The sequence below is a fragment of the Castor canadensis genome, chromosome 14 (genome assembly GCF_047511655.1).
Source record: "Castor canadensis chromosome 14, mCasCan1.hap1v2, whole genome shotgun sequence".
NCBI lineage: Eukaryota > Metazoa > Chordata > Mammalia > Rodentia > Castoridae > Castor > Castor canadensis.
Window position 1 is genome coordinate 41,102,876 of NC_133399.1, and position 24,149 is coordinate 41,127,024.

General features: G+C 51.0%; 1 protein-coding gene and 1 long non-coding RNA gene across 8 annotated transcripts in view; one reads left to right on the plus strand and one right to left on the minus strand.

The window, feature by feature from the left end:
* Positions 1-23,660, minus strand: part of Ranbp3 (RAN binding protein 3) — a 53,665-nt gene extending 30,005 nt beyond the window's left edge. Inside the window, exons 1-3 of one of the 7 annotated variants that reach the window (XM_074054425.1) lie at positions 23,523-23,660; positions 7,224-7,279; positions 1,585-1,764 (exon numbers count right to left, since the gene is read on the minus strand). In XM_074054425.1, the coding sequence (XP_073910526.1) occupies positions 1,585-1,764; positions 7,224-7,279; positions 23,523-23,544 (258 nt within the window). In that variant the 5' untranslated portion in view covers positions 23,545-23,660. The remainder of the gene's footprint in view (positions 1-1,584; positions 1,765-7,223; positions 7,280-23,522) is intronic. The other 6 variants (XM_074054424.1, XM_074054422.1, XM_074054423.1 and 3 more) reach the window with 6 other exon arrangements.
* Positions 23,126-24,149, plus strand: part of LOC141416831 (uncharacterized) — a 30,685-nt gene continuing 29,661 nt past the window's right edge. The window contains exon 1 of the long non-coding RNA XR_012441403.1: positions 23,126-23,925. This is a non-coding gene — a long non-coding RNA (uncharacterized lncRNA). The remainder of the gene's footprint in view (positions 23,926-24,149) is intronic.

A 24,149-nucleotide genomic window follows, 5' to 3' on the forward strand; every position in this document is an offset into this window, starting at 1 on the left:
CCAGGGGTGTGTTTGCTTGCTGCATTTACATGCTGCGCTCTCCACCCCCACAGGCCTGGCTTGGTCCCACAGCTGGAGGCTCTTGCAACAGTGCTGCACTGTTCCCTGCCAGGCTGGGACTGCTTGCATTTCCAAGGACTAGAGCCTCTGGCCGACCATCCACAAGAGTCAAGAAGCCAGGTTCCATGGAGGCAAGCTACATCAGGGCTGGCCGATTTCAGAGATCACAAGGTAGGAGAGATCCCATGGGAATGAGGGCCCACACCCGGCAGAGGCCTGTCCCAAGTATGAGGGGCTGTGTGCTCTCGAGCAGCTGCCATCACAAAAGCCCTGTGACCGACCTGTTGGCTACTCTCGCTCTGAAACCTGTCCATTCTGTGGCGGCAGAGTCCTACGCAAGCTGTTTCCTCGAACTTGAGCTCCAGTGCCTCTGGGCTAAGGAAGCTCATCTGTTCTCAGAGGCTGTGTTCTCCAAGACCAATGGCACGCCAATTCACACAGCCCTCTGATTAACTCCTGGGGGCTGCTCAGCAAAAACAAAAAGAGCACCTTCTGATTCTCACTCTGCCAGCCTCCATGTGCTTGTGAGGTATCATCTGGCTGTAGCGCCTACCCCAAACCCACTTTTGAAATGTGAAGGACGGCCCCTTTCCACCACGGACCCTGATGCATAGTAATGACCATTTCTTCTTTTTCCATTACGTTAGGAACTCTCCAAAATGCTAAACTAGGAATCCAGCCTCACTGTGGCTGAATGTTTCTTCCTGGGGCTTGGTGGCTGATATGAAGGAAGGAACCGCTCAGGTCTGGGAGAGGTGTGTGCTAACTTGGAAATCTGCTTGGTGTGCAAGGTGATGGAGCAGGGTCCTCCACTTCCCTGTTATGAAAGTTGGACCTTTGGTCAGTTAGACACCCAGGGATGGAGTTTTCAATCGTGAACACAGGATGATGTTCACTTCCCCAGTTTAACTTCTAAAACCTATGATGCTTCTTGCTCTTGAGTTTACAGTCTCCTCCACTTGGGTCTCAAGAGCCACCATGACTCAAAGAGGAAGGGCACAGGGGCTCCCCTGCAGTCAAACAGGGGTTTTTTCTTCCTGCTTCAACTGAAGACAGGTAGCATGGCCTAACTATAGTCCAAACACCATCAGTCCTGCCTCGCACCCTGGGCTGGAGGACTCCTGTTCCTGGCTCCCAACTTAATAGGAAATCTGAACTCCCTGGGATTGTAGGGCACTGAACGTGAATGCACAAAATTCAGGGAAAGGGGAAGGAGAAGCAGAAGGCAGGAAAAGGGATAGGAAGTGATTTGGAAGACTCCACCCCCTAGGCCCACTCCTTGGGCCTCTCTGTCTCTCAGGAGGCAGGACTGATCTCTTGCTGTGGGTACAGAAGCCCCCAAAATTGAAAAATCTTGATGGAGAATCGATTGTAATCCTTGACTCTTAGGCAGCATGAGTTAAAGGAAGTTGAAGAAATCCTTATTGTCTCTTACCATCAGCTGCTGGCTGACAGAGGGTCTGGACAGAAGGGGCCCAGGGAAAGGGGCCGATGTGGGAGACCCCCTGGGTGCTGTAAACTTACCCCTGCCAGGTCTCGTGGAGCGGGAGGCGGAGGAGTGCTGGCGGAAGTGCTAGCAGGGGCAGGAAGTTCTAAGGCATGCTCGCCAGCTGACTCGGGGTGACCCATGCCATGGTGGGGGGCCTCAGCCTCCCCCCGAGGCTCCTCTCCCGAATCCGACAAGTCTTTTTGCTCTGCAGAGGACTGGGAGCAAAAAAGACAATTTTCCTTCAATGTCCATGGAGGCCACATTGGGCCAGAAAGGCAAGTGCACGCTCTTTTGCTTAGCAAAATGTGCCCTTCCCAGTGGAACTATGGGGCATCCCCACATGGAGCCACTCTGCTTCTGCACTTGAGGGACGAAAAATCTTCCTGAGGATCAAACCTGTTACCCCACCCTCACCCCCGCCCGAGGCTCATGGCACATTTCCTTCACCATGCTGACCAGGGAAACAAGCAGAGAGTGGAGGTGGCCTAGAATACAGCCAGGTCAGGTCTGAGGCTGCAAGCCCTGGCTGAGCCCAGGTTCTGTGCCTTGCTACCACTCTCCCAGCATCTTTTTGCTTGTCATGGTCATGGGACACAGACAGAGTGCTTTCTCGACTTGGCGGGCGCAGGTGTGTGATGGTAAGGAACTGAGGGCAGCTTTGGTATAAGTGGGCAGAAGGCAAGAGAGGGCTGGGCACGCCTACAGAGCCCTTGGTATGCAATTCTCCTAGACTCACCACAAATACTCAGGGCAAGGGCCTCTTTTATTTTTTTTGGTGGGATTGGGGTTTGAACTCAGGACTTCACACTTGCAAAGTAGGTGTTCTACCATGTGAGCCACACCTCCACAGGGGCCTCTTTGAGAAAAGGCCAAGATAAGAGAAAGCTTTTCAGACATCTTGTCTTCCAAGGGGCAATCCCCCCTCCCTGCCCCATCCTTTGAGGCGGGTCTTGGGATCTGGACTCTGTCTAACAACTTCTGCTTTACCTGGTGACCTAAATGACCACGAGCCATCCTGTTTCCTAGCAGACACAGGGATATGTCTTGGTTGCTTCACACCCAGAGCACCCAAGTGTCAGACATCATCCCAAAACAAGTCTGGGTGACATAAGACACATGCATGGGATAAGCTTATAACCCTAGCAGTGTCACAACTAGGTCAAAACACACTGTGACAGCGTTATTAGAGACACGACACTTTTTGCTAAGAAGCATTTCTGCAACTACTTGTCTTTTTCTCAAATAGGCACCATCCTGCCGGGGTGACGTTGAACGCCCCCCCTCCAGATTAACAAGCTCTCTGAAAGGAGAGTATGAAAGAAGCAGCTATCACCAATCAGTGAAGCAACCCACACAGGGCATTTAAACTTCCTTCCCATCACACAGAAAGGCAAGAACTCAGAGCTCAGTCTCCACTAAAGGCAGTTCAGAACGGTTCCCCCAGCCCCAGCAACACCAATGCATGAGGCCTCAGTATAAGAGAAGTCAATGAAACTTCTATGCTGTCAATCTGGCCACGGAAGCCTTTTATTTTTTGTGTGTGCTGGGATTTGAACTCAGGGCCTCACGATTTCTAGACAGCTGCTCTACCACTTGAGCCACTCCTCTAGATGCTTTGCTTTAGTTATTTTTGAGACAGGGTCATGCATTTATGCCTAGACCAGTCTAAACTGTGATCTCCTATTTATGCTTCCCACATAGCTGGGATGACAGACATGCACCACCACACCCAGCTTTCATTGGTTGAGATGGGGTCTCAAGAATGTTTGGCCAGAATAGCCTGTAACCATGATCCTCTTGATTGCCACCTCCCAAATAGCTAAGATTACAGACATGAACCAAGGGCCTAGCTCTTCTGGAGGCTTTTTAGGTGTTCTGATTGTCTCAAGAAACTAACAAAAACAACAAAAAGTTGTGAGATGACTTTTCTGACATGCAACAGGACCACCTAGCTAGCAACTTGTCCTCAGGCTAAGTGATGCCACTGGCACCCCACAGGAGATGCTAATTTGGCACATCAACCAGACCCACAAAAGCACACTGTATAGTTCTGCCACTTGGCAAAAGCAGAAACTCCTGGGCTGCTAGCTCAACTTCTTTCTGTTCCATTTCTAGTCCTTATCTCAGTCATGATTCAGCAATACCACCTGGGCACAAGGACTGCTTGTCTTCAGGAGAACGGGCCTTTTTCTCCCGTCTCTTCCTTTCCTCTTCTCTCCTTCCCTCATCTTTTCTTTCTTTTTTTCTCTCTTAAGTCTTTCTTGTGGTGCTGGGGATGAACTCAGGGCCTTATGCATGCTAGGCAAGTGCTCACCACTGAGCTACATCCTCAGTCCTTTTGTTTGCATTTTGTTTTTGAGTCAGGGTCTCACTAACTTTGCCCAGGCTGGCCTCAAACTCTCGACACTCCTGCCTCTGCTTCCTGAATGCTGGAGGGAATGAGCTCTTTTATGTGAATCTCATTGGTGATTTGAGATCATTTACTGAAAGGCAAATTAGCTGCTCCCACAGCTGACAATGGGACTTCTGATTTTTGGGGATCAAGAGATTTAAAGAAAATTACTGTAAGAGACATTCGAAGGAAAATTAGGACAATTTGAAATACAGAGTATATATTGGAGGGTATTTACTCAATTCATGATCATTTTCTTGGGAGTGACATGTCTTGGGGCCACGAAGGGGCCCTAGACCTTGGAGATACTTGCACAAGTATTTAGAGGGCAATGTCATATGGTGCAACTTACACTGAGTGCTTCAGCAATTGTGACAGAAACTTCAACAGTGAAGCCAGATGGAGGATACCTGAGTGTTCACAGTGCCCTCGTCTTTTCTGAGGATTTGAAAATATTCAAAATTCAAAACTTTAAAACACGGAGGCACAATTAGGAAAAATAATAGCCTGCTCTCTGCTGATGGGGCTTCAGAAGTAAGTAAGTGAGAGAGAGAGAGAGAGAGAGAGAGAGAGAGAGAGAGAGAGAGAGAGAGAGAGAGAGAGAGAGAGTGTGTGTCGGGGGGGCAGTAATGTCTGGCAAAGAACGACCTGGAAAAGGTCTTTTTTTATGGGGGGGTCTCACTGTGTAGCTTAGGCTGGCCTCGAACTTGAGATCCTCCTGCCTAAGTCTCCACATGCTGCGATTATAGATGTGAACCACCATTTCTGGCTTCAAACGTTCATTTTTGATGCTACTCCTCCCAGCCTTGCCTTCCTGTGTCCCTTGCACTAGGAAGCCAAGTAGAAAATAAGGCAGCCATGTGCCCCACTGCTCACTTGCCACCTTAATCTTGGGAGGAAGGAAGAGTGCATCCATTTGGACTCTCCACCCACCAAGGGCTCCATTCCCCAGCTCTGCCCTTCAGCACAGAGATGGTTCCCACAGCCCTTTGATGACCCTGCACGTGAGTGTCAGGGACATGGGCACTGCACTCCCAAGAGCTGGAGGGCAGTTATTTTTAGAGGCCCATTAGGAGTTGGCTCGGAGTCAATATTCAATAAGAATACTTGCTGCTTCTAAATGACTGGACGCCTTCCTAGCTAGTCTTCAGGTCAGGTTCAAGGCCAACTCTTTTAAGGTAATTTGCACAAACCTCTTGAAGGCCCTCCTCTTAAGTCAGCCTTCAAGTTACAAAGCAGCCAAAACTCCTTAGCCGTGAAAACAGTAGTAAGGAGCAACTAATCATTTTATTTATTTTTGTGCAGTGCTGGGGATGGAACCCAGGGCCACGTACATGCTAGGCAAGTGCACACCACTGAGCAGCAGCACTAGAACTAGTGATTTTAAGAACATGTATTTTATTTAGTGTTTCATCTTGCTGGTGTCCCACAGTCTTCAGCTTTAAAGATTAATTCCTATTATTTGTTTTAAATGAGGGCTGACAAACTTTTTCTGGCAAGGGTTAGAGAGCTGCATTAGTATCGTGTGTGTGTGTGTGTGTGTGTGTGTGTGTGTGTGTGTAGGGGACAGAAGGAACAACCCAGGGAACTGTGTACGATCAGTATGTGCTTTACCACAGGCTGCACCCCAGCACCAAGTGCCTTCCACCACCGTCTGGTCTCCATCCATTCCTGTTGTGCAGCCACACAGAACTCCAAAGGGCGTGGTATGGCTGAGTACAACATAACTGGTACAAAACAGGCGATGGTGGTGGTGGACCTTAGTTTGGTGACTCATTTTAAACCAAAAGTGATCTAAATAATGATCTCAATAACCCCCAAATTTCTAGAAAAGTTCTGATTTTACCAAGTACTGGAGAGAAATGACTTGGACATCTAAAACAGGGATCTAACACATCGAACTCCTAAGACTTTATTCAGTATTCTGTTTCCTCAAGCTAGAGCCCCTTTATATTGAACAACCACTCAAAGGACAAACAGTAAGAAGGAATATCATTATGCCACGTGGCTGGAGCTGGAGAGGAGGAAGCACGGTACCTGGGAAGCATCACTTGGAGCACTGACACAAACAGGAAGAGTTTCACAGGCCCCTGGCCCTTCGTCAGCAAAGAACAGTTTAACTCAAGAAGACTACAAATTAGAAGTTAAAGGCTTAGCAGATGTCAGTTCAGGCAAACACGGGGAATTGTGAGGGGTGTCCAGGGCAGCCACTTCCCCTCCTGCCCCTGCCGCTCCCAACAGAGAACTGAACGTTGTCCAGGAAAATTGGGCCTCACAATGAGAAGTTTTGCTTTCTCTTCTCAGACCAAGGGAGAAGACCCAGGAGTAGGAGCTGGGCTGCCATGTGCCCCAAATCACCACACCAGCAGCAGCTCCCCACCTGGGCATTGGCCGCCCTGCAGGAGGCCTGGGATCCCCCAGAGCACGAGGCTGTCAAACGCCAGCACCCTCAACAAGATGCAAACACACTTCAAAAAAGCACCAAATTTAACTCAGCATGTTGATCATTATAAGATGCTGCAACAGGTATTAAGTCACAACTACCACCAGGCCAGAGGCCATCTGAGATCTGCGGCATCCTCATTCAAGTTAGGATCGCTACCACATGGCATCCACTGATATGTGACTTGACTCTGACCTTTGTGGGGTAGGGTCTAATCCCACAGCTCCCGGTACACAGCAGTCTGTGGTTGCCGTAGGAGGGAATCTAGGTGCAATGCCAGCCCCACTCTGCATAGCAACAGCACACTAGACGCACCATCTAGCTAAGAGACAATGCGAGCAAACTAAGTTATTCTAAATGCATCTAGAAACATCTACTTAAGATGCTTTTTTTCCCTTGTACTCCTTGGGATGGAACCCCGGAGCTCATATGCAAGCACTACGTGCTCTACCACTGGGCTGCACCCCAGCCACCCTGTAAAATCCTATGGGTCCTGTTTTTCCCCTAAGCACCATTATTCTTCATCCCTCCTGTCCCTCCTCCCTCCCTTTCCCTTCCTGATCCCTCTGCCACAGGCTTCCTGAATGTACAGTAGCATTTCTAAAACTAAGCATTAGGAACTAGGAAAAAGCTGTGAACACTGACTTGCAAAGCCCATTCTGAGCCCTTTCCACAAGAATCTCTGGGCCTTTGCCTCTCGGCCCAAAGTGAAAGCTCAAAGGTTCCTGCTGAGGTTCCCCATCAGGGGGCAGCCACCTGGACAACGGGCTCTCTGGGAGAGAACAAGTTAGAGATTTAGAGAGACATGGAAGCGAGGAGAGAACATATCGGGCCCTTACCTTTTGTCCTTTATCCTTCTGAAACACAAAGACGGGCGGAGCAATGGCAGGCTTTTCTGCAAAAAGAAACATGGGTTTTGTTCCCCCGACACTATATTCATGCAGTAAACAAAGCTACATTGCTTGTAATAAGGCAAAATATAAATATGTACATATACAGACAGAAAACTAGTAACTCCACAGAACATCACATCTCTTGGAACAGCTTCTTTCCAGCCACACTTGGAGGTGTGGCTGTGCTCAGCCCTCTTTCTCGGTGAATGGAATCAGCAAATTGCTTTTAGGACTCCTCAGGGACAGGGGTATATGAGAGCAGGATGCACTGGCAGCTGCTATCCAGAGCTAGCTATCCCAGGTGGCCCTGTAGGAGGTGGATCAGAGATGCCATATCTATATGTGGCACCTCAGGAATTCCAAAGGTTGGATGCTAATTTAGCTCTTTTTTTTTTTTTTTGGTGGGACTGGGGTTTGAACTCAGGCCTTCTTGTTTGCAAGCAAGTGCTCCACTGCTTGAGCCACACCTCCAGGCCATTTTGCCTTGGTTATTTTGGAGATGGGGTTTCACAAACTACTTTCCCAGCTGGTCTTGAACTGCGATTCTCCTGATCTCAGCCTCCCAAGTAGGTAGGATTATAGGTGTGAGCCACCGGAGTCCAATATAGTTTATTGTTTTAATTTGCAGAGCTGAGGGTCAGTCTCTGGCCACATGGCTCATGCTCTCTGGACAGGTCACTGGGTAGAGTATCACCAACACTAGACCTGGTCTCCTCATGAGCACATATTAAAGAGGAAGGACTGATGGAGCTACAGAAAGCCCGAGTCCACCCTAAACAGTCACTGTTGGAGGAGAACAAACTGGCTTGCTCTGCCACCTGACAGGACAAGAGCAACTTACTCTGTGGGTCCCCACGCAACACTGTTCATCTCCTACCCATGTCCACAGCCCTTTGCCTCCATACCCTAGCATAGCAGCAGACTGGGAAGCCTCTGTTGCCCGCTGGGGGAACATGCTGCTGTGCCATGCCCCCAAGGGGAGGCCCAGCTCTCACCTCACAGCCATGGTTCTGAATCCTGCAGAGTGCTCTCAGAGCCTCTTCACTATTCAAGGCACCGAGGGCACCACCCACAGTCTTGTGGACAAACACCAAGTGATGCGCCCTGGTGCCTCTGAGGCTGTAGCCATAGGGCAAAAAAGCCAGTAATTAATGGGGCATTGGTGTTGGGGAGGCCACTAACAGGGCTGTGCTGAAGCCCCAAGAAGAGTTGGTGGGGTCAGCCATAGGCTGGGAGGTGGAAACACTCAGGATGTAGGGAAATGTGGAAAGGGATGGGAAAACACTGTTTAGGAAGAAACAAAGAAGCTAGGGAAGGAGGAATGAGGGTGGTTGTGGGGAGACCAGGTAGGTGGCGACTGTGATTCCTGAGAAAAATGGGTCTGGGAGCAGCCTTGAGGAGGAAAAAGGACAGCACCAAGGTGACCAGATGGACATCACTCCACTGCCTAACCCCAAAAATCCACTCCTAGGAAAGGACAGACACTGGTCTTGACCTTGGAGCCAAAGATCACAGGAAAGAAGCCTACAGATGGTGAGCAGCAGCTTATGCACACAGTATCTAAGGCACCAGGGCTCCTGGCAACCTTCTGGCACTGCCTCTGTACCACTCAGCCACCAGGGCTGGATGATGGGCTCCAGTCCCACTTCTGCATTGGCCTACTCAGCTCTGAGATGCATAGGACAGAGCCAGGGTTCCCACCAGCTCAGTATCCCCTTCATTCTCATCTTCTTTAGGGAATCACTTATCCGCTGCTCCAGGCCCAATAAGGACAGCACTGCAGGTCCTGGCCCAGGGGACACTGCCATGTGAGGCAGCCAGGCGTGCCAATGGAGCTTCAGGGAAGGTGTTCTCTTTCTGCTGGGGTGCCGCTGAGCTGGTGGCATAAGACCCTGGAGTACTGCAGCCATGAGTCACCACCAGGTCCCTCAGACCAGGGCCACCACAGAGGGAAATACAGCTGGAGATGGAATCCTGGCAACACTGGTGGAACCTGTGCTGAGCTTGCCCAAAGCTAACCTGCCCATACTTGGGCCAAACCTATAAATACGGACTGTTCCTGAGTCAGTCTGAGCTAGAGGTCTGTCCATGGTCACCTGGGGGGCACAGTCTAGTGGATACAGACTTCATTAAACACACGGTCAACTGGGCACCCTGTGGAAGAAACCTTGGACTAGTCACAAAGCAAAGTAAAAATACCGTTTCTTTTCGCAGCAAGCATTGCCCCTGGCCCTTACATACCCACAGGCTTGTGGGCTGTCTCCCTTTTAAAATGTTAACCTCATGGCTCTGCATGGTTCTCTCAGCAACGTGTGGCCCGAGTACTTGGCATGCTGTAGGGAGGAAAGGATGAGTGCAGGGCTGGGGAGGTGGACAAACTGGGAAACTGAATTCCAGGTGCAGTAATGTCAGTCAGGAAGGGCCGGGCAGTCAGAGAAGCACCTGACTGACCTGGTGGGACATACGAGGTGAGGCTGCAGCAATGTGGCAGCTACGGGAGGCCCAGCTGCTGAGGTGCCAAAGTTCTGCCCAGAGCCACCTGACCACATGGTAGCGCTCAGGGGGCATGAGCCAGGAAGACCCATTTGACATAGGGACAACTGTACTGCACCTGGGTATATGGCTCAGCTGGGGACAGAGGGAGGCTATAGAAAGGGCCAGCCAGGTGACACACAATCAGATCCTCCGTAATTAACCCTGCTCTTGGCTCAGTCCCCACAATGACACTGTTCAGATCTTTCCTTTTCTGACTCTCCTCTCACCACTCCCTACTCAGAGCAGCCAGAATCATGGGTGTCAAACATATCCTAAAACTGCAATGCCTGAGCTCCAGGAAGGCTGCCCCTGCCGGTGTTCCTACCTCTCCACTTGACTGTTGCTGGCGCAGTGAAGAGGCTGCTGCCCTGTGCCCCTGTGCCATGGCATGCTGCTGCATGCTTTCACCCCTCTGCCTGGAACATGCCATCACCTCCTCACCTGTGGCCAGTAGACTCCCATGCAGACATCATCTCCTTCCCGAAGCTTAGTGTGAACTATACGCCTGTCCCACTGTGCTCCACCTGAGCGTGCCTCTGGCTTGTATTCTCCATAATCATCAAAAGACCACCTAGAGACCACTCTGTGCCAGTGAAGCTGAAGAGACAACAGCAAGCTGAAGAGCTCATCTGGTGTCCACTACCTACAAGCCACCCTCCCTCTCTGCTTCACAAGTGCAGCCCCAGCTGCTATGCAATCACGTAAACATGTACTAAGTCCTGTGCAAGGCACCAAGCAAAAAATGGAGAACAGGAAGCTGAGGGCAGAAGACTTCAGGGAAAATATGAGATTAAAAGGGATAGAGCTAGGGAACTCTGAGCCCCAGACTGTCTATCTTCTGGCTGATGACACCTGCCCCTGGGGTGTCAGCACTACAAGAGTAGTGAACCTTGTCTGTCTTGCTTCGTATGTACCCTCAGAGCCCAACAGACACAACAGGTCCTCAGCCAGCAGCCGCAGAGTGAATGGATGTTGCACCCCGGACTGGAACCTAGTGAGGCAGGCAGGGTGAGGGTCCTCCACAGGGACAGAGCAGGAAGTGATAGCCGCTTGCTCTGACGCAGGACCACCGCACTAACTAAAACATAGAAAGGAACTTTAGTCATGGGGAAAACACAAGGCACCAGAGTCACACACACCACGCTCCTGCTCAGCTCTGTGAGGCCAAAAGTCTGTGAATGGCATATCGGTCCTGATGTCCCAGGACAGACAACCACACATAGATCCTGTTCCAAGAGGCCTGCCCCACACTTCCCTGGGAGAGGGCAGCTTCTGTAACCTGCTCTAATCCCAGCCCAGCTTTTCACCACAAATAGGCATGTTCCAAGAGGCCTGCCTCATGCTCTCCCAGGAGAGGGCAGCTTCTGGTCAGTTCACTGAGGAAGTGGGGCACTCGGCTCTACTTGCAGACCAGAAGCAGCAGCACTTCTGCAATCTGCTCTAATCCCGGCCCAGCTTTTCCTTCTGGGTGAAGGGTGAACTACCACCAGGGCATTAGAGACCTTAACGTACAAAAGTTTTAGTTAACCAGGCTACTCCAGAGTCTGCCCACCAAGTAGCTTTTCTTTTTGTGGGTTTCTGAGCCCTAGGTTACACTCCCCATCAAATCAGTTTGTGAAAAAGCAGCTGACCTGCAAGTGGGCTCAACAAAGCACACCAAAGGCTGGGATGACTGACAGAAAGGAGCCCCACCTTCTAGAACACCTGGCACGAGGCCAATGACAGTAGGAGTCCCAGACTCTCCAACTTGGACCTCACATCACAAGCTGCTTGCATCCACCTTGCACTTCCTCACCAAAGCTGCCAGGGCACTGAAGGTGGAGGCCCAGCAGGTGCCTCTTGATTCAACCCCTGCCTCCTGCTTCCCTCTGCCCTGGAAAGGAAAGCAAGGAGCTGGCCTGAGCCCCAGAGGGACTCTGGGGTGGAAACCTGTCCCCAGCCCTCCAGGACACAGATGCCTTCAGGTTCTGTTGTCAGGACCTCTCTCCAAGCTTCTGCCACTCTATTCACAGCAGACATCCTCCAATGGGGTTTCTAAACGCTCTTGCACCCTGCCAAGTGGCCAGCACACCGTGTCATCTGAGTCCTCTCAACTCTCTGGATGTAGTTTAGATCAATGGTTATCTCTGACAGGAAAGGAAACAGACACTCAGAGAGGGTGCGTGAACTCTTCAAGGTGGAGCCAGGCCTCCACTCCAGGTAGGACCAACTCTGAAGGCCATGTTCCTGAGCATCTCACTGAGTCACACCCTAAGCAGCAAGGCCACAAGAGGGAGGGGGACACACCCCGCCAGTCTGCTTCCTTGTATCTCTCCTGAGAGCTGTGGAGCAGACACTTTCTTTTGAGAAGTGCCACCAGGAATGAAGCGGCTACATAAACACCCATAGAAGAGCACAAACTGAGCCAAGGGGCTAATGCTGAATTCTGAGGTCAGAGCAAGGCTGCTTCTACTGGCATGACTGGCCACGTCCAAGAACTCAAGGACATCTATGCAATTATACATAGTGCACAGCAGAGAGACAGACCCTCTAGGAGTGTCAAGAACACAATCAGACATGGTGCAATCATGGTAGTGGTGAAATGGGTTGCCCTCTGGTTCACCTGTCAGATGCTTCACCATCAACAAATGTGCTTTGGTGACGTATTCAGAATCCCCTCAATCCTGTGCCTCCTCTCCCACACCCATTTCCTTTCTGCTGTCTGGAGGGGCCTGGGGCAGGCCTGCCCTGCAATGAGCGTCACCCTTACCCTGCCTGTGGCTGCTCCAGCCTGCCCAAGAGGGTCTCTAGTGAAAAACACTGAGGTAACTCCTCAGACCCAGAGGACACACACAGAAGAGAACCTGGGATACCTCAGCCTTTTCTATTTATTCTCCTGACTGATGACAACTACATCTGCCAGGAAGCAGCTCCAGCTGGAAAGCCACTAAGAATTCTGGACCAAGATGTCCGCACAGTACTTGTACAAAATTAGCTTTAATCCTGGGCTGGTGTGTCTTAATCTTATCTATGAAAAAAATATGGAAAGCATCTCACCAACACAGACAAAGGTGCATCAGCACGTGGTGACTGCTTTAATCCTTTGACACCTATCTCAACCATCACTAACTTTCTCAGGAATCATCATAAACAACTGTGGGCTGTAACATGAAGGCAAGCCCAGCCAATCACTGGCATGTCAGCTTTATTCCAACTAATTCTCTGGCGAAGGATGGAACTGACCTCAAGCACCGTTGCTAGATGATACTGCTCTGTACCTTGGCATGCGACTCACTCAGTGCCCACAGGCCTTGCTTATAGAGGGTAGGGGTCTCATGGCAGTACAGGGACACAGCTTTTGGAGGGGATACCTTACACATCACACACTTAGTTTTAGAATGCACTTCACTACTGAAACCCAGGCCAAGCTCCAACACGCTTACCACCAGACCCCTTCATCTACTTCCAAGCACAGCAATGGCAGTGAGCTGCTTTACACACCAGGTCTCACCACTGTGACCATGTTTATTCACTATGGCCTTGACTTTGCCAACCATGAAGCAAGCCTGAGAGGCCTTGTATACACACGTGCCTTGTGTTCAAGTCACCAAGCTGGCTAATGTCAAAGGCCTGGACCCTGCTCTACGTGACCTGCAAGCTGAGTGCCTCACATTCCTTGAGAATCCAAGTGGGTTGGACCACATTCTGCCTTCTTTTTTATTTTCTTTACGCTACTCTCCACATTCTGCCTTCTTTATTTTTTTCATAGGACTAGGGTTTGAACTTGCAAAGAGGCACTCTACCACTTAAGTCACACTTTCAGTCCATTTTGCTGTAGTTATTTTGAAGATTGGGGAGGGGGTCTCAAACTATTTGGTGGGGCTGGCCTCAAACCTCGATCCTCATGATCTCAGCCTCCCAATTAGCCAGGATTACAGGCGTGTGCCATCAGGGCCCAGCTGCCTTCTTTATTTCTATCCTTAGTGTCTATAGCTGAACCCTCCACCCCACCTAGACTAAAAACTTATTAAGTAGGAAAGTGGCACCATTGCCTACTGGCGGAGTGGGGTGGAGGGGGGAATTGAGTGATGCTCTGATAGCGCTTTTCTGTTCTGCCACTAGGTGGTGACACGCACACCATTGAGGTGAAGTGAAAATGGAGGAAGGTTTGGAGAAAGTTCTAGAGAAGAATGGAAACTCCGTGTCCAACTGGCTTGGAAGGAAATCCAAGGCCTACAGAAGCTGTGCTGAGACAGCTGACCAAAACTGTGACTCTCAGCAGCATGGGCTTTGGGCTCTGTGCATTCAAAGTGACCCTAGGCAAGCTAACTGACCATGTCTTCACTCATATACCAGATATACGCTTTACCCAAGGAGGGTGAAAAAAATGTATTTGTGAGTTAGGGGACAGCCAGAACACTGTGTGAGCTCCATGTTGGCATCAGTATCATTGTTGTAATTACTCCCAAAAGACTGCAAGGTAAACACATGAGGCCACCTTGCAGTATGGGTGTTGGGCTCAAGAACAGCAGCCAGCTCTCAGCTCTCCAACAATAATAAATGCCACAGTTTGGCTCCTTCCAAGGGACAGAATGGTTATGTTTAGGAGCTGCCTGGCCCCCTGACTTGATGTAGTGTTCAGCAGTCAGGGTCTAAGGGGAGGAAGGCCAGAGGCAAGGCATCCCAAGATCCTGCTCGCGCCAGATCCTAGGCTCAGCATCTGCACAGGGACAAAAATGCATCGAGACAAAGCCCAACTCAGGAGTGGGAAAGCGAAAACAAGCCAAGCACTAGCTGAGGGCAGAAATGAGCAATCCTGGCGACTGGAGCAAATGCAGGTCAATGGCGGGGAGGGAGTGGCCAGGGAAGGCATTCTGAGGTGTCATTTCAGCTTCAGACATAAAGACCAAGAAGGGACAGCCAGGTGAAGTTACAGAGGATCCCAGGCAAAGGAAATCCCAAGTACAAAGGCGTGAGGATAGAAGGAGCTATTGTGGAGGACTATGTAGGGTGGGCTTGGGAGGCCAAAGTGAGGGTCTGGCTCGTGTAGAGGGAGCTGGTGGAGGGGTCCAGGCAGGGGAGCACATGAGGTGATCTATGGACATAAACCACCCCTGCCTGTGATCTCTGTACAATTCTCCTCATATTGATGTGTTAGAATGTTTTCATAATACAGACCGAGCAGCCCTCATTCAAAGTGCTGGGGACCAGAACAGTTTGGGACTTCAGAATTTGGAGATTTTGGAATACTTGCATATACACAATAAGACATTTTGGGAGTGGAACCCAAAATTGAATTTTTTGCCCTTGTGGTGTTGGGAACGAGCTCAGGGCCTTGCACATGCCAGGCAAGCGCCTACCAGTGAGCCACACTGCAATCCTACATATCCAAATCTAAACACAAAACTTCTTTATGTCTCATTTATACCTCATAACATACAACCTGAAGGCAATATTGGAACTTTCTGCATGAAGCAAAGGCTCAGGGTGTGGAATTCTCTGTGATGCCATTTGTCATGTGGATTCCCAGGCAACCTGGATGTTGGACTGTCAGATTAGGTGTGCGCACCCTGGGGGCAGGGAGGAAAGACCTCAAGCAGACAGAAGTGGGTGGACAGAGCCTTTGGGAATCACTGATGTGAGGAGTGGAGGTGGCAATGGAGGCTCAGGCCAGTCTGGTGACTTGGAGAAGAAGCAAAGAGGATGGCGGATGGAATCTAGGGCCTTATAGGTGCCTTAGTTGTGTGAACACTGAAATTGCCATAATGAGGCTCTGAGGACACCCTGCTTCCTCGGTGGCACAGGCAGGCAGGGCTGGCCCTCAAAATGGTGCTGATGATGAGTCAGACCCAGGCCCGGGACTCTCAGGTCCTGCAGCCACAACCATCGATGCTGCAAAGCATCATTTCTCCTCTCAGACTCACCTGCAGAGAAAGCCTAACTCTCCTGCTCATACTCTGCTCCTACAGATGAAACTCAGGAATGAATCCTGGGCAAAAGTCCCCCTTCCGCCCCCTCTTCAAAGACACTTTAAGTCCAATGTGAGCGGCAAGGCCTGCCTTCTGCACATGCACCTGGAGGAACTCCAACTCTATCTAAGGCTGCCTGGTTTTCCCTGAGCACGGCAGTGACTGCAAATCCCTGCCCACACGGACATGTGCCCCTTGAATAGATGAGACTGACCCACTGGAAGGATCAGAATGGGCTCCTAGCTGTGCTGGCGGGAGATGAGTACACTGGTCCCAATGGCCTCCCACTCCCATAGCCTTGGCCTTCAGTTCCCATGAACTTACAGCATCTCTGACATTCTATCAGGCCCTCACCGTAGACCTGAGACTATGCTGAAGGTCAAGGATAACACCATCCTGCTTGCCAAAAGACCATGATGGAAAAGGAAAGGAGGAGAAGCCCTTGCTCTAGTTGGCAAGTAATACATTCCTGGATAGTTTTACTTATCCTATAACCCAGTATTTCTCTCCAGGAGTAACTCTGCCCCCTGAGGACACTGCCAATGTTTGGAGACTCTTCTGGTTATCACCGCGGAGGAGGGAAGCCTGTTAATAGCTCAGTGAGAACAGCAGGTGGGAAGCAGAACACAGAGTAATACCTCTGATATACAGAGCAGTCCCTACCCCAGAGAATGACCCAATGTCAGTGTCAACTGTGCTGAGGAGCAGAAACTGTACATCAAATAGTTGAACACCAGACCATCTCCCAAAAGGGCAGCTGGTAACTCTTTAGGGGACCCCCTCTTCCTTCCCACTCAGGATGGGCAGATAAAATCTCCTGGGTGTTAACAACTACCCTAAACCCAATTGTTCTCCATCGGGGGTAAGTCTGTCTCTAGCAATGTCTAGAGACCTTTCCTTCCCTGTCATGACAGAGGGTGAGTGGGTGGTACTGGCACTATGTGAGCAGAGGCACTGGATGATGTTAAGTTTCTTACAATGCACGGACAGCCCCCACCAACCCCAGTGCCAATAATGCTGAGGTGGAGAACCTCTGCTATAACTCCAGAATGACAGCTCCTGCTGGGTGTGGTAGTACATGCCTATAATCCCAGCTACTTGGGAGTCAGAGGCAGGAGGACAAGAAGTTTGAGGCAAAAGTAGCCAGACACTGTTTCAAAAACAAAACAAAAGGGCTAGGGGGTGCAGCTCTAGTGGCTGAGCACTTGCCTAACATGCAAGAGCCCTGGGTTCAATCCCCAGTACTATTAACATGTATTCCCACACATCAGTGAGTTAGTTACCCAATAATGTTCTCTCCCAACAATCCTCAGGCTTGCTCCTCTTCCTTCCCAGTTTATAAATGCAGGAATTGAGGTCAGACAACCTGCCCAAGATTCTGGGACAAGTGACAGGCAAGACCCAAACCAAGGACAGTCAATCCAGGCTTTCAACTGTGCTGCAAGCTGCCAACTAGTGCCTGCTGGCCAGGACTGGTTTTAAACTCCCCCTAAGGCTGGAAGACAAGGCAGAAAGCCACACCATTTTCTTACAGGCCTCAAGCAGGCCCTGGACACTGGGGTTCTGCTACCATATGCCAGCAGTCCTCAAAGGTTTTGGTCTAAGGGCACTTTCCATGTTTGTAAAAGACAGAAGGGACCCCTGAGGTACTTCTGAAAATGTGGGACATAGCTACTATGAAACTCACATACTAGGAAATAAGCCTAAGAAAATCTGAAAACATGAATTAGGAAAATAATAAACTCAGAAAGGGTTAAGTTAGACAACATATTTTTCTGAAAATCAACTCTTCAAAAACAAAAAAAGAGAAGAACATCATTTTACGTTTGGACAAATCTGTGATTTGTGGCTTAAAAGGAGTCAGCGGCTCCTCTTGCTTGCCTCTGTACATATGTGTTGCTACACTGCATGGCTCATAACCTCTGATTCAGGCAAGAATCAGTTTTTTTAAAAAAAAGCAGATAATGTCTTTGTACTATTATGAAAAATGTTTTAAACTTACAGACCCCCTTGGAAGGTCCTGGGGACTCCCAGTGGCCCCTGGACCGCATGAGAACCACTGCCAGGTGCTCCTGTCTGGATACCTGGATGGCAAGGGCGTAGAACCCTGACTTAGACCAACAGAAGTTGTGTGCTGAGGTCTGACCTGAAGAGCACGCCGAGTACAAAATGCCAGGCCAAAAAGGCTGTGTGACAGGATTGAAAGCCAGTGACAACCAAGGTTAGGATGGCACAGAATGGGAGGAACATAGTGGGGACCATGATGTCTAGGACGGCGCAGTCTCTCTTAAGGCCCACGGCTTTTCCTCAGCCCCAGCAAATCATTAACTGTGCAAGAGACTGGCCATGGATTTCAAGAGAAATCAGAAATCTCGATATTTTCCCCCTGAAATCTCACAATTTTAAAGTGCTGGCTCCAAATTGAAAACAAGCAAACAGAAACCTAAATGGGTCAAATGAAACCTATGTGCTTGCCCCTCAGGCGAGGTTGCAGCTCCTGCCTGTGGTTTTCTACTTTGGCTTTGTGTTGTAAAACATCTGTGGAACTTTTCCAAGCACAGATGGCCTAGACCTCCAGCAACCATTTGCGATGGAGCCACACATGTGGGCAGCCACTTTTATTCTCAACTAGTTCCTTGGACAAGGGTGAACCATGATCAGAGAGGAGACTCAGCTGGTATTGTGTGACAGTGCAGACTACCAAGGAGCACCCAAACTGGGGACATCCAGGGTACTGGTGGGGGTTTTACACCAACACCCCATGCTATATAGTTCTCTAAAGTGCAGTCAAATTGAACACCTTCCCCTGGGACCCCAGGATGATGTCTGTGCAGAGGGGGCAAGGACAAATCCCTTAGAGCAGAACAAAGAAACCCTGTAGCAGCCAGATCCCCAGTAGACAGCGACACAAGCCCATATGTCTCATGATGGTTACAAAGTACCATGGAGAGCTACCAAGGCCCAGAGTTCTAGCCAGTCACCTGTCTTTCCTGCAGCTTTCCTTGCTGGGTCCTCCAAATGCACCCACCTCACCTCCCACAACCCCCACCTCTGCTGCTAGCAAACTCATTCGCTGGGCTAGAATTTAACCTGTACCTATATAGTGTTTGTCCTCTAAACACCACACCTACTGGAATCTCGCCCAGCTCCTGCTGCCTCCACTTACACCCACCCTCAGAGCACCAGCAACCCCAGGGCCTGCGCGGGAACTGCACTGGGGGATTCCACCTTCCGCCTTTCAGAGGTAGGCCAGACACTGGGTTGAAAGTTTCCCAGCTCACACGCAGGATCTGTCTACACATGGGATCCCACTGCAAAGGTCTCATAGTCTCTGATTTTGTCAGGATGCCTCCCAGTGGCTACACAGAGGGGAGGCATGGTCACTTTCAAGCATACATCCTCTTCTGAGATCACTCTTGCCAAAAATCAGAAAGATTTTCAAACACTTATTTTCCTTATCCTAAGACTGCAGTTTAGGGCAGGGAAAGGGGTGATGAGACTTGAGGGAGTGGAGGATCCCATTTATCAGAGTTCTGATCAGTGAAAATTCAGCTCTATCTCACCTTCTAAGTCAACAAGAAAGATGCAAATGGAGAAAAGCCAAACCACTCCTGAAAGGGCTGGGGCATGGCTCAAGTGCTGCAGCGCCTGCCTAGCAATTACAAGGTCCCAAGTTCAAACCCCAGTATTGCCACGGACAAAACAAAACCCACCCTGAAAATCTTAGTCTGGTTAGATCACTGTGGTGTTCAACCTGGGGCAATTTTGTCCCCCAAGCAGCACTGGGTCATGTCTGCAGACATTTGGGCTGTCATGACTGCGGACAGGAATGTGATGATGATAACGATAATGATGTAGTACTATCAGTATTAAGAGGGGAGAGGCCAGGGTGTGGATCTAGAGCATATGATGCACAGTCCCACCCCCAATGCCCAGGGTCTGCTTCCAGGTATCTACCATGCAGCTATGGAGAAACCAGAGTAGATGATCCCACAATGAAAGGCAGACACGACTAAGGAGGACCTTGCCTGCTCTATGTCTCCCAGTAGGGACACAGCAAAGTGCTCTACCACTGAGCTACAACCTCAGCTTCTTTTAAAATGGTTATTTTGTGACAGGGTCCCCCTAAAGTTGCCCAGGCTGACCTCAAACTTGTGATCCTCCTAACACAGGCTCCTGGGTAGCTGAGATTACAGGTGTACACTGCTAAGCCAGGCAATGCTCTCTCTTTGCTGAGCACTTGGGCTAAATAGGTCTAGAACAGAGTACACTGTGGTCAAAACAGCTACCATCTGATGACTGTTTATTACTGTGGGTGCAGATCAGTGCACCACAGGTTGCTCACAGCAACCATGTGATTAATACTTCCATTTTACAGGTGCAGAAACTGAGGCTGCAAATCACTCAGAGAATCCACAACAGAATCAAAACACAAGCCCAGATCTCAAAGGGAAGTGCTGTGCCCTGTCCCCATCACTTCACACTCATGAGTTTCATGGGGTGGGGATAATGTGCTGCTACGTGTAGAGGCATTTTTGGTGATTGTGGCCCCTGGGGCGGGAGGTAGCTGCATGCTAGTGGCCTGTAGAGAGTATGTTCTGGCAAGCCAATATGCTGCCAAGTGCACTACAATGCACAGCACAGTCCTCTCCAATCAAGGGTGCCAAAGTTGAGATCCCTGCTTCCAGCAAGGAGTTGATGCTGCCTTTTACTGCAGAAATGTAGAACCTAAGACTTTCTATAGCTGTGATTTACTTTGCTTACCCTCTTCCCGATCTTCTTTACCTTTTCTGGAGACAAAACTGCCTCTGACCCAAGTTTGCTTACAATGTGGAATCACTACAAAAACAGAATGAGTAAAGATTTTGGGACTATCAACAGGGAAACCTGGACTCAAATGTAAACACACATGTTCCTATAAGGATGCATGGCAGCTGGACTTTAAAAGTCATGAACTACAGAAAGGGCAGTAAGAGCTTCTGACCCCATCCATGAGATCTCCATGGTAACGAAAGCCAACAGGATGTATTCCTGGACATACAACTGAAGTTGCTTCCTTGTGTAGAGCACAGCATATCTCACTTATCCTGCTGAAACCAGTGTTCCTCAATCCTAGCTGCAGACTAGAATCACCTCTGCAGCCCTCTAACTGCCCAGGTGTCCAGGGCCCCCAACAACTTATGGGACCAGAATCTGTAGGGTGTATGGCCTGAGCATCCATGCATTAAGATAGTTCCCCAGGTGATTCTCGGGCCCAGCCAGGGTGGACGGCCACTGTGTCAGATGGCTGCAGAGATGGATGGGCACAGAGCAGAGAGGCAGAGTGGATGGAAGACCTTGGGTGTGAGGATGGACCAACTGAGGACCCCAGTCAGGAAAGGCAGCAGCCAAGAGCATAAACAGCAAGAGGGAGAGCATGACTATGGGGTCCCTAAAGCTTCTAAACCTACAGATAAGGAAGCCCCTATTTTACACAGAAGGCCTAGCAGGTTGTACCTGCCTCAAGCAGAAGTGGAGTTCTCTGAAACACACGAGTACTGAGGAAAGGATGCAGGGGTACGAGGCATAGAAGTCCTTTCCCAAGGACAACTAGCCCAGAACTAACGTCACAGACAAGATGCTAAGTTAAGGTGGTAAAATTACTGATGTGGTAAAAACTTTACACTTCCCCATTCAGCTATGTGATATACCGTGTATAGCTCATAGGCTACGCAGCCAACCACAACCCCTGGAAAATGACAGACCATAATTTTGTTTGTGCTCAAAGGCATTCCTTGCAATAAGGATTTTCACCGATGGACCCATTCACTCACTCATTCATTTGTTCTGCCAATTCCTCTGTGTCATGCACTGTTTTAGAAGCAGGGGTTCACTAGCAACAATGACAGGACTGAGGAGTTCAATCTAGCCTCTGGGTGGCGGGAAGTGGAGAGTAATATACAGTGGGGCAAAGGGAGAGGACATGTGGACACCATTTAAAAACAGGTGGCCAGGGAAGTCCTCCGCAGAAAAGTAGCATATGAGTAAAAACTTGGAGGTGAAGGAATAAGTCACAGGGGTGTGGGGGGAGCAGAGCAGGAAAAAGGGCTAAAAGGCGGGAGTGTAAGATCCATTCGAGGAACACTGAGCAATTCTGGGCGATTAAGAGCACAGTGAGTCAGGGAGAGTGGTGGGAGAGAAAGGCAGGGAAGTATTGGGGCTACCTTACTATGGGGACTAAGGTGTCAGATGGGTAGGGGTGGAGGGAAGGGGGGCCCACATGGAGGCAGTGGTGGTGGTAAGTGGTAACCCCTGGAAATATTAAGGTGCAAGAACTGACAAGCCTTGCTGTGGGGTATGAAAGAGAGGAGCCAGGGACCACTGCTGTAGGAAAAAGGCTGGGGGTGGGCAGGCTTGGGGGAGAGTAGGTATGCTAAGGATTTTGTTTTGGACACGCTGCTAGATGTACCTTGCAGACATCCAAAGGGGGATGTCAAACGTGATGCTGGACACATGACTGGAATTCAAGAAAGCATACAAGCTCAGTGGATAGACAGTATGCTGCACAGATTCCTGGATGTTCAGTCCCTCTTCTTTCTTCAACTGATCTCATGAGTGGGGACTTCCTCCCCACTCCATGGCTCTTTTGTCTTATAAAAGACACACAGAGCAAGATGACCAGGGGTGGGGGGGCTCTGAAGCCAGACCACCGTAGTTTCCATCCCTGGTCCTTCTAGGTGAGCTACTTAACCACTCTGACTCAGTTTCCTCGCTTCTGAGGAATGGGTACAATGGGGAGATACCACGGTGCTCAGACTGAGCGGGACCTGGTGCCATCCCAAGTGCTCCTCCAGCCCTTGCTAGCAGCAATCCCACACCAGTGTGGTCTGTATGGAGACCTCCGCCAACTCCGACAGCGGGGAGCACGCATGGGGGCACCGGGGCAGGTAGGCGGAGCGCTTGCCTGCAGTTGTGCAGGGAGACAAGCAGGCAGCTAAAAATAGAGGCCGGAAGTCCTGAAGCTACGGCAGAGCTGTTCGCGGGCATCGGCCTGCCGAGCGCCTCCCTGGGGGACTGGGAGGGTAGCCTTGTCAAAAGCGCTCAGGTGGGATGTCAGCGCTGCAGGGGAAGGCCCCACTGCTCTCCCATGGGAAGTACAGACAAAAATCAAGGGGGAGGGGGCCGTGGCCGCCCTTAAATGGTGGGACATGAGGCGCCCTGAAGGACTTATGGGGAACTGGCGGGAATGGGGTTGCCGAGTTCGCGGCGGGGGTGGGGTGAATAGCGCTCGGTCCTTGGCGAGGCGACCACGGACCCGGGGAAGATGAGGATCTAGCAGGAGGCGGGGGGGGGGGGGAGACCAGCAGCTAGGCCCGGGAGCCGGGTTCCGAGGCGAGGGGGCGGGGAGGGAGCGTGGCGCGCTCGGGCCCAAGACCAGGCCCCGAGGTCTATTTACATCCGACGCCCAGGCACCGAGGCCGCGCTCCCGCCCCCTGCGGTCCCGGGCCGGCCTGTAGGGCGGAAGGACCACGGCCCCGGCGGCTTCCCGGCTCCTCTGGTCGGGCGGTGGCAGGAGCCGAGGATGCCTCCAGTGATGGGCCGGACGGGTGAGTTCGGTTTGAGGGAACGCAACGAGGGGCTGCGGAGGGCCCCTCTGGGCCGCAAGAGCGGAGCGGACGGGACTCCCGCACTCTGGGGTGCTCACCCCATGGGTCTGCGACCCCTGAGCCTCCCTCCGCCTGTTCCCCGGCCACCAGCTGGCCCCCGTCGGCGCCTCCCTTACCTTCGTTCGCCAGGTCCGCCATTTTACTTCCTTAAGCCCTCCCACAAGGCCCCGCGCGGGCCCGGGCTCGCCTGCTTTCTGCCGGAGACTCCTGCGCGTGCGTATTGAATAAGCCGACTTCTTGCAAGGCGGGCAACTGGCGCCTGCGCAGTGAGCTGAGTGCCGAGCCGAGCTGTGGCTCGCGCTCCGAGCGCGCGCTTGCGCACTAACTGTCCCCCGCCTCCTTTTCCCGCCGGCGGAGGGGGCGTGGTTTCAGCCGCGCGCATGCGCGCGGGCAGAGCGCGTGGCCGACGCTGTGGTTCCTGCGGATGTCCTGTGACTTGAAGTGCTGACTGGTTTCCAGGGGTTCACAGCGGCGTAGAAATGACAAGTTCGGGACGCCGCGGCGGAGGCCTTGCTCCAGGTAAATCCCGGGGCTTGCAGGGGCTTTCCACATCCAGAGAAGGATGGCCTTTGGGCCATCAGGCCTCAGTTTCTCCGATTCGGGAGCGGGGAGGTGGAGGGAGAGCGCGGGGTGTTGAGGAAGGCAGAACTAGAGGTTGAAGAGCATCGGCCTGGATGTGTGTGTTGGGGGGTGGTCGGCCAGGCGTGAGGACGGGGCGCAGCCCTGGGCCTCTCACCGAGCTG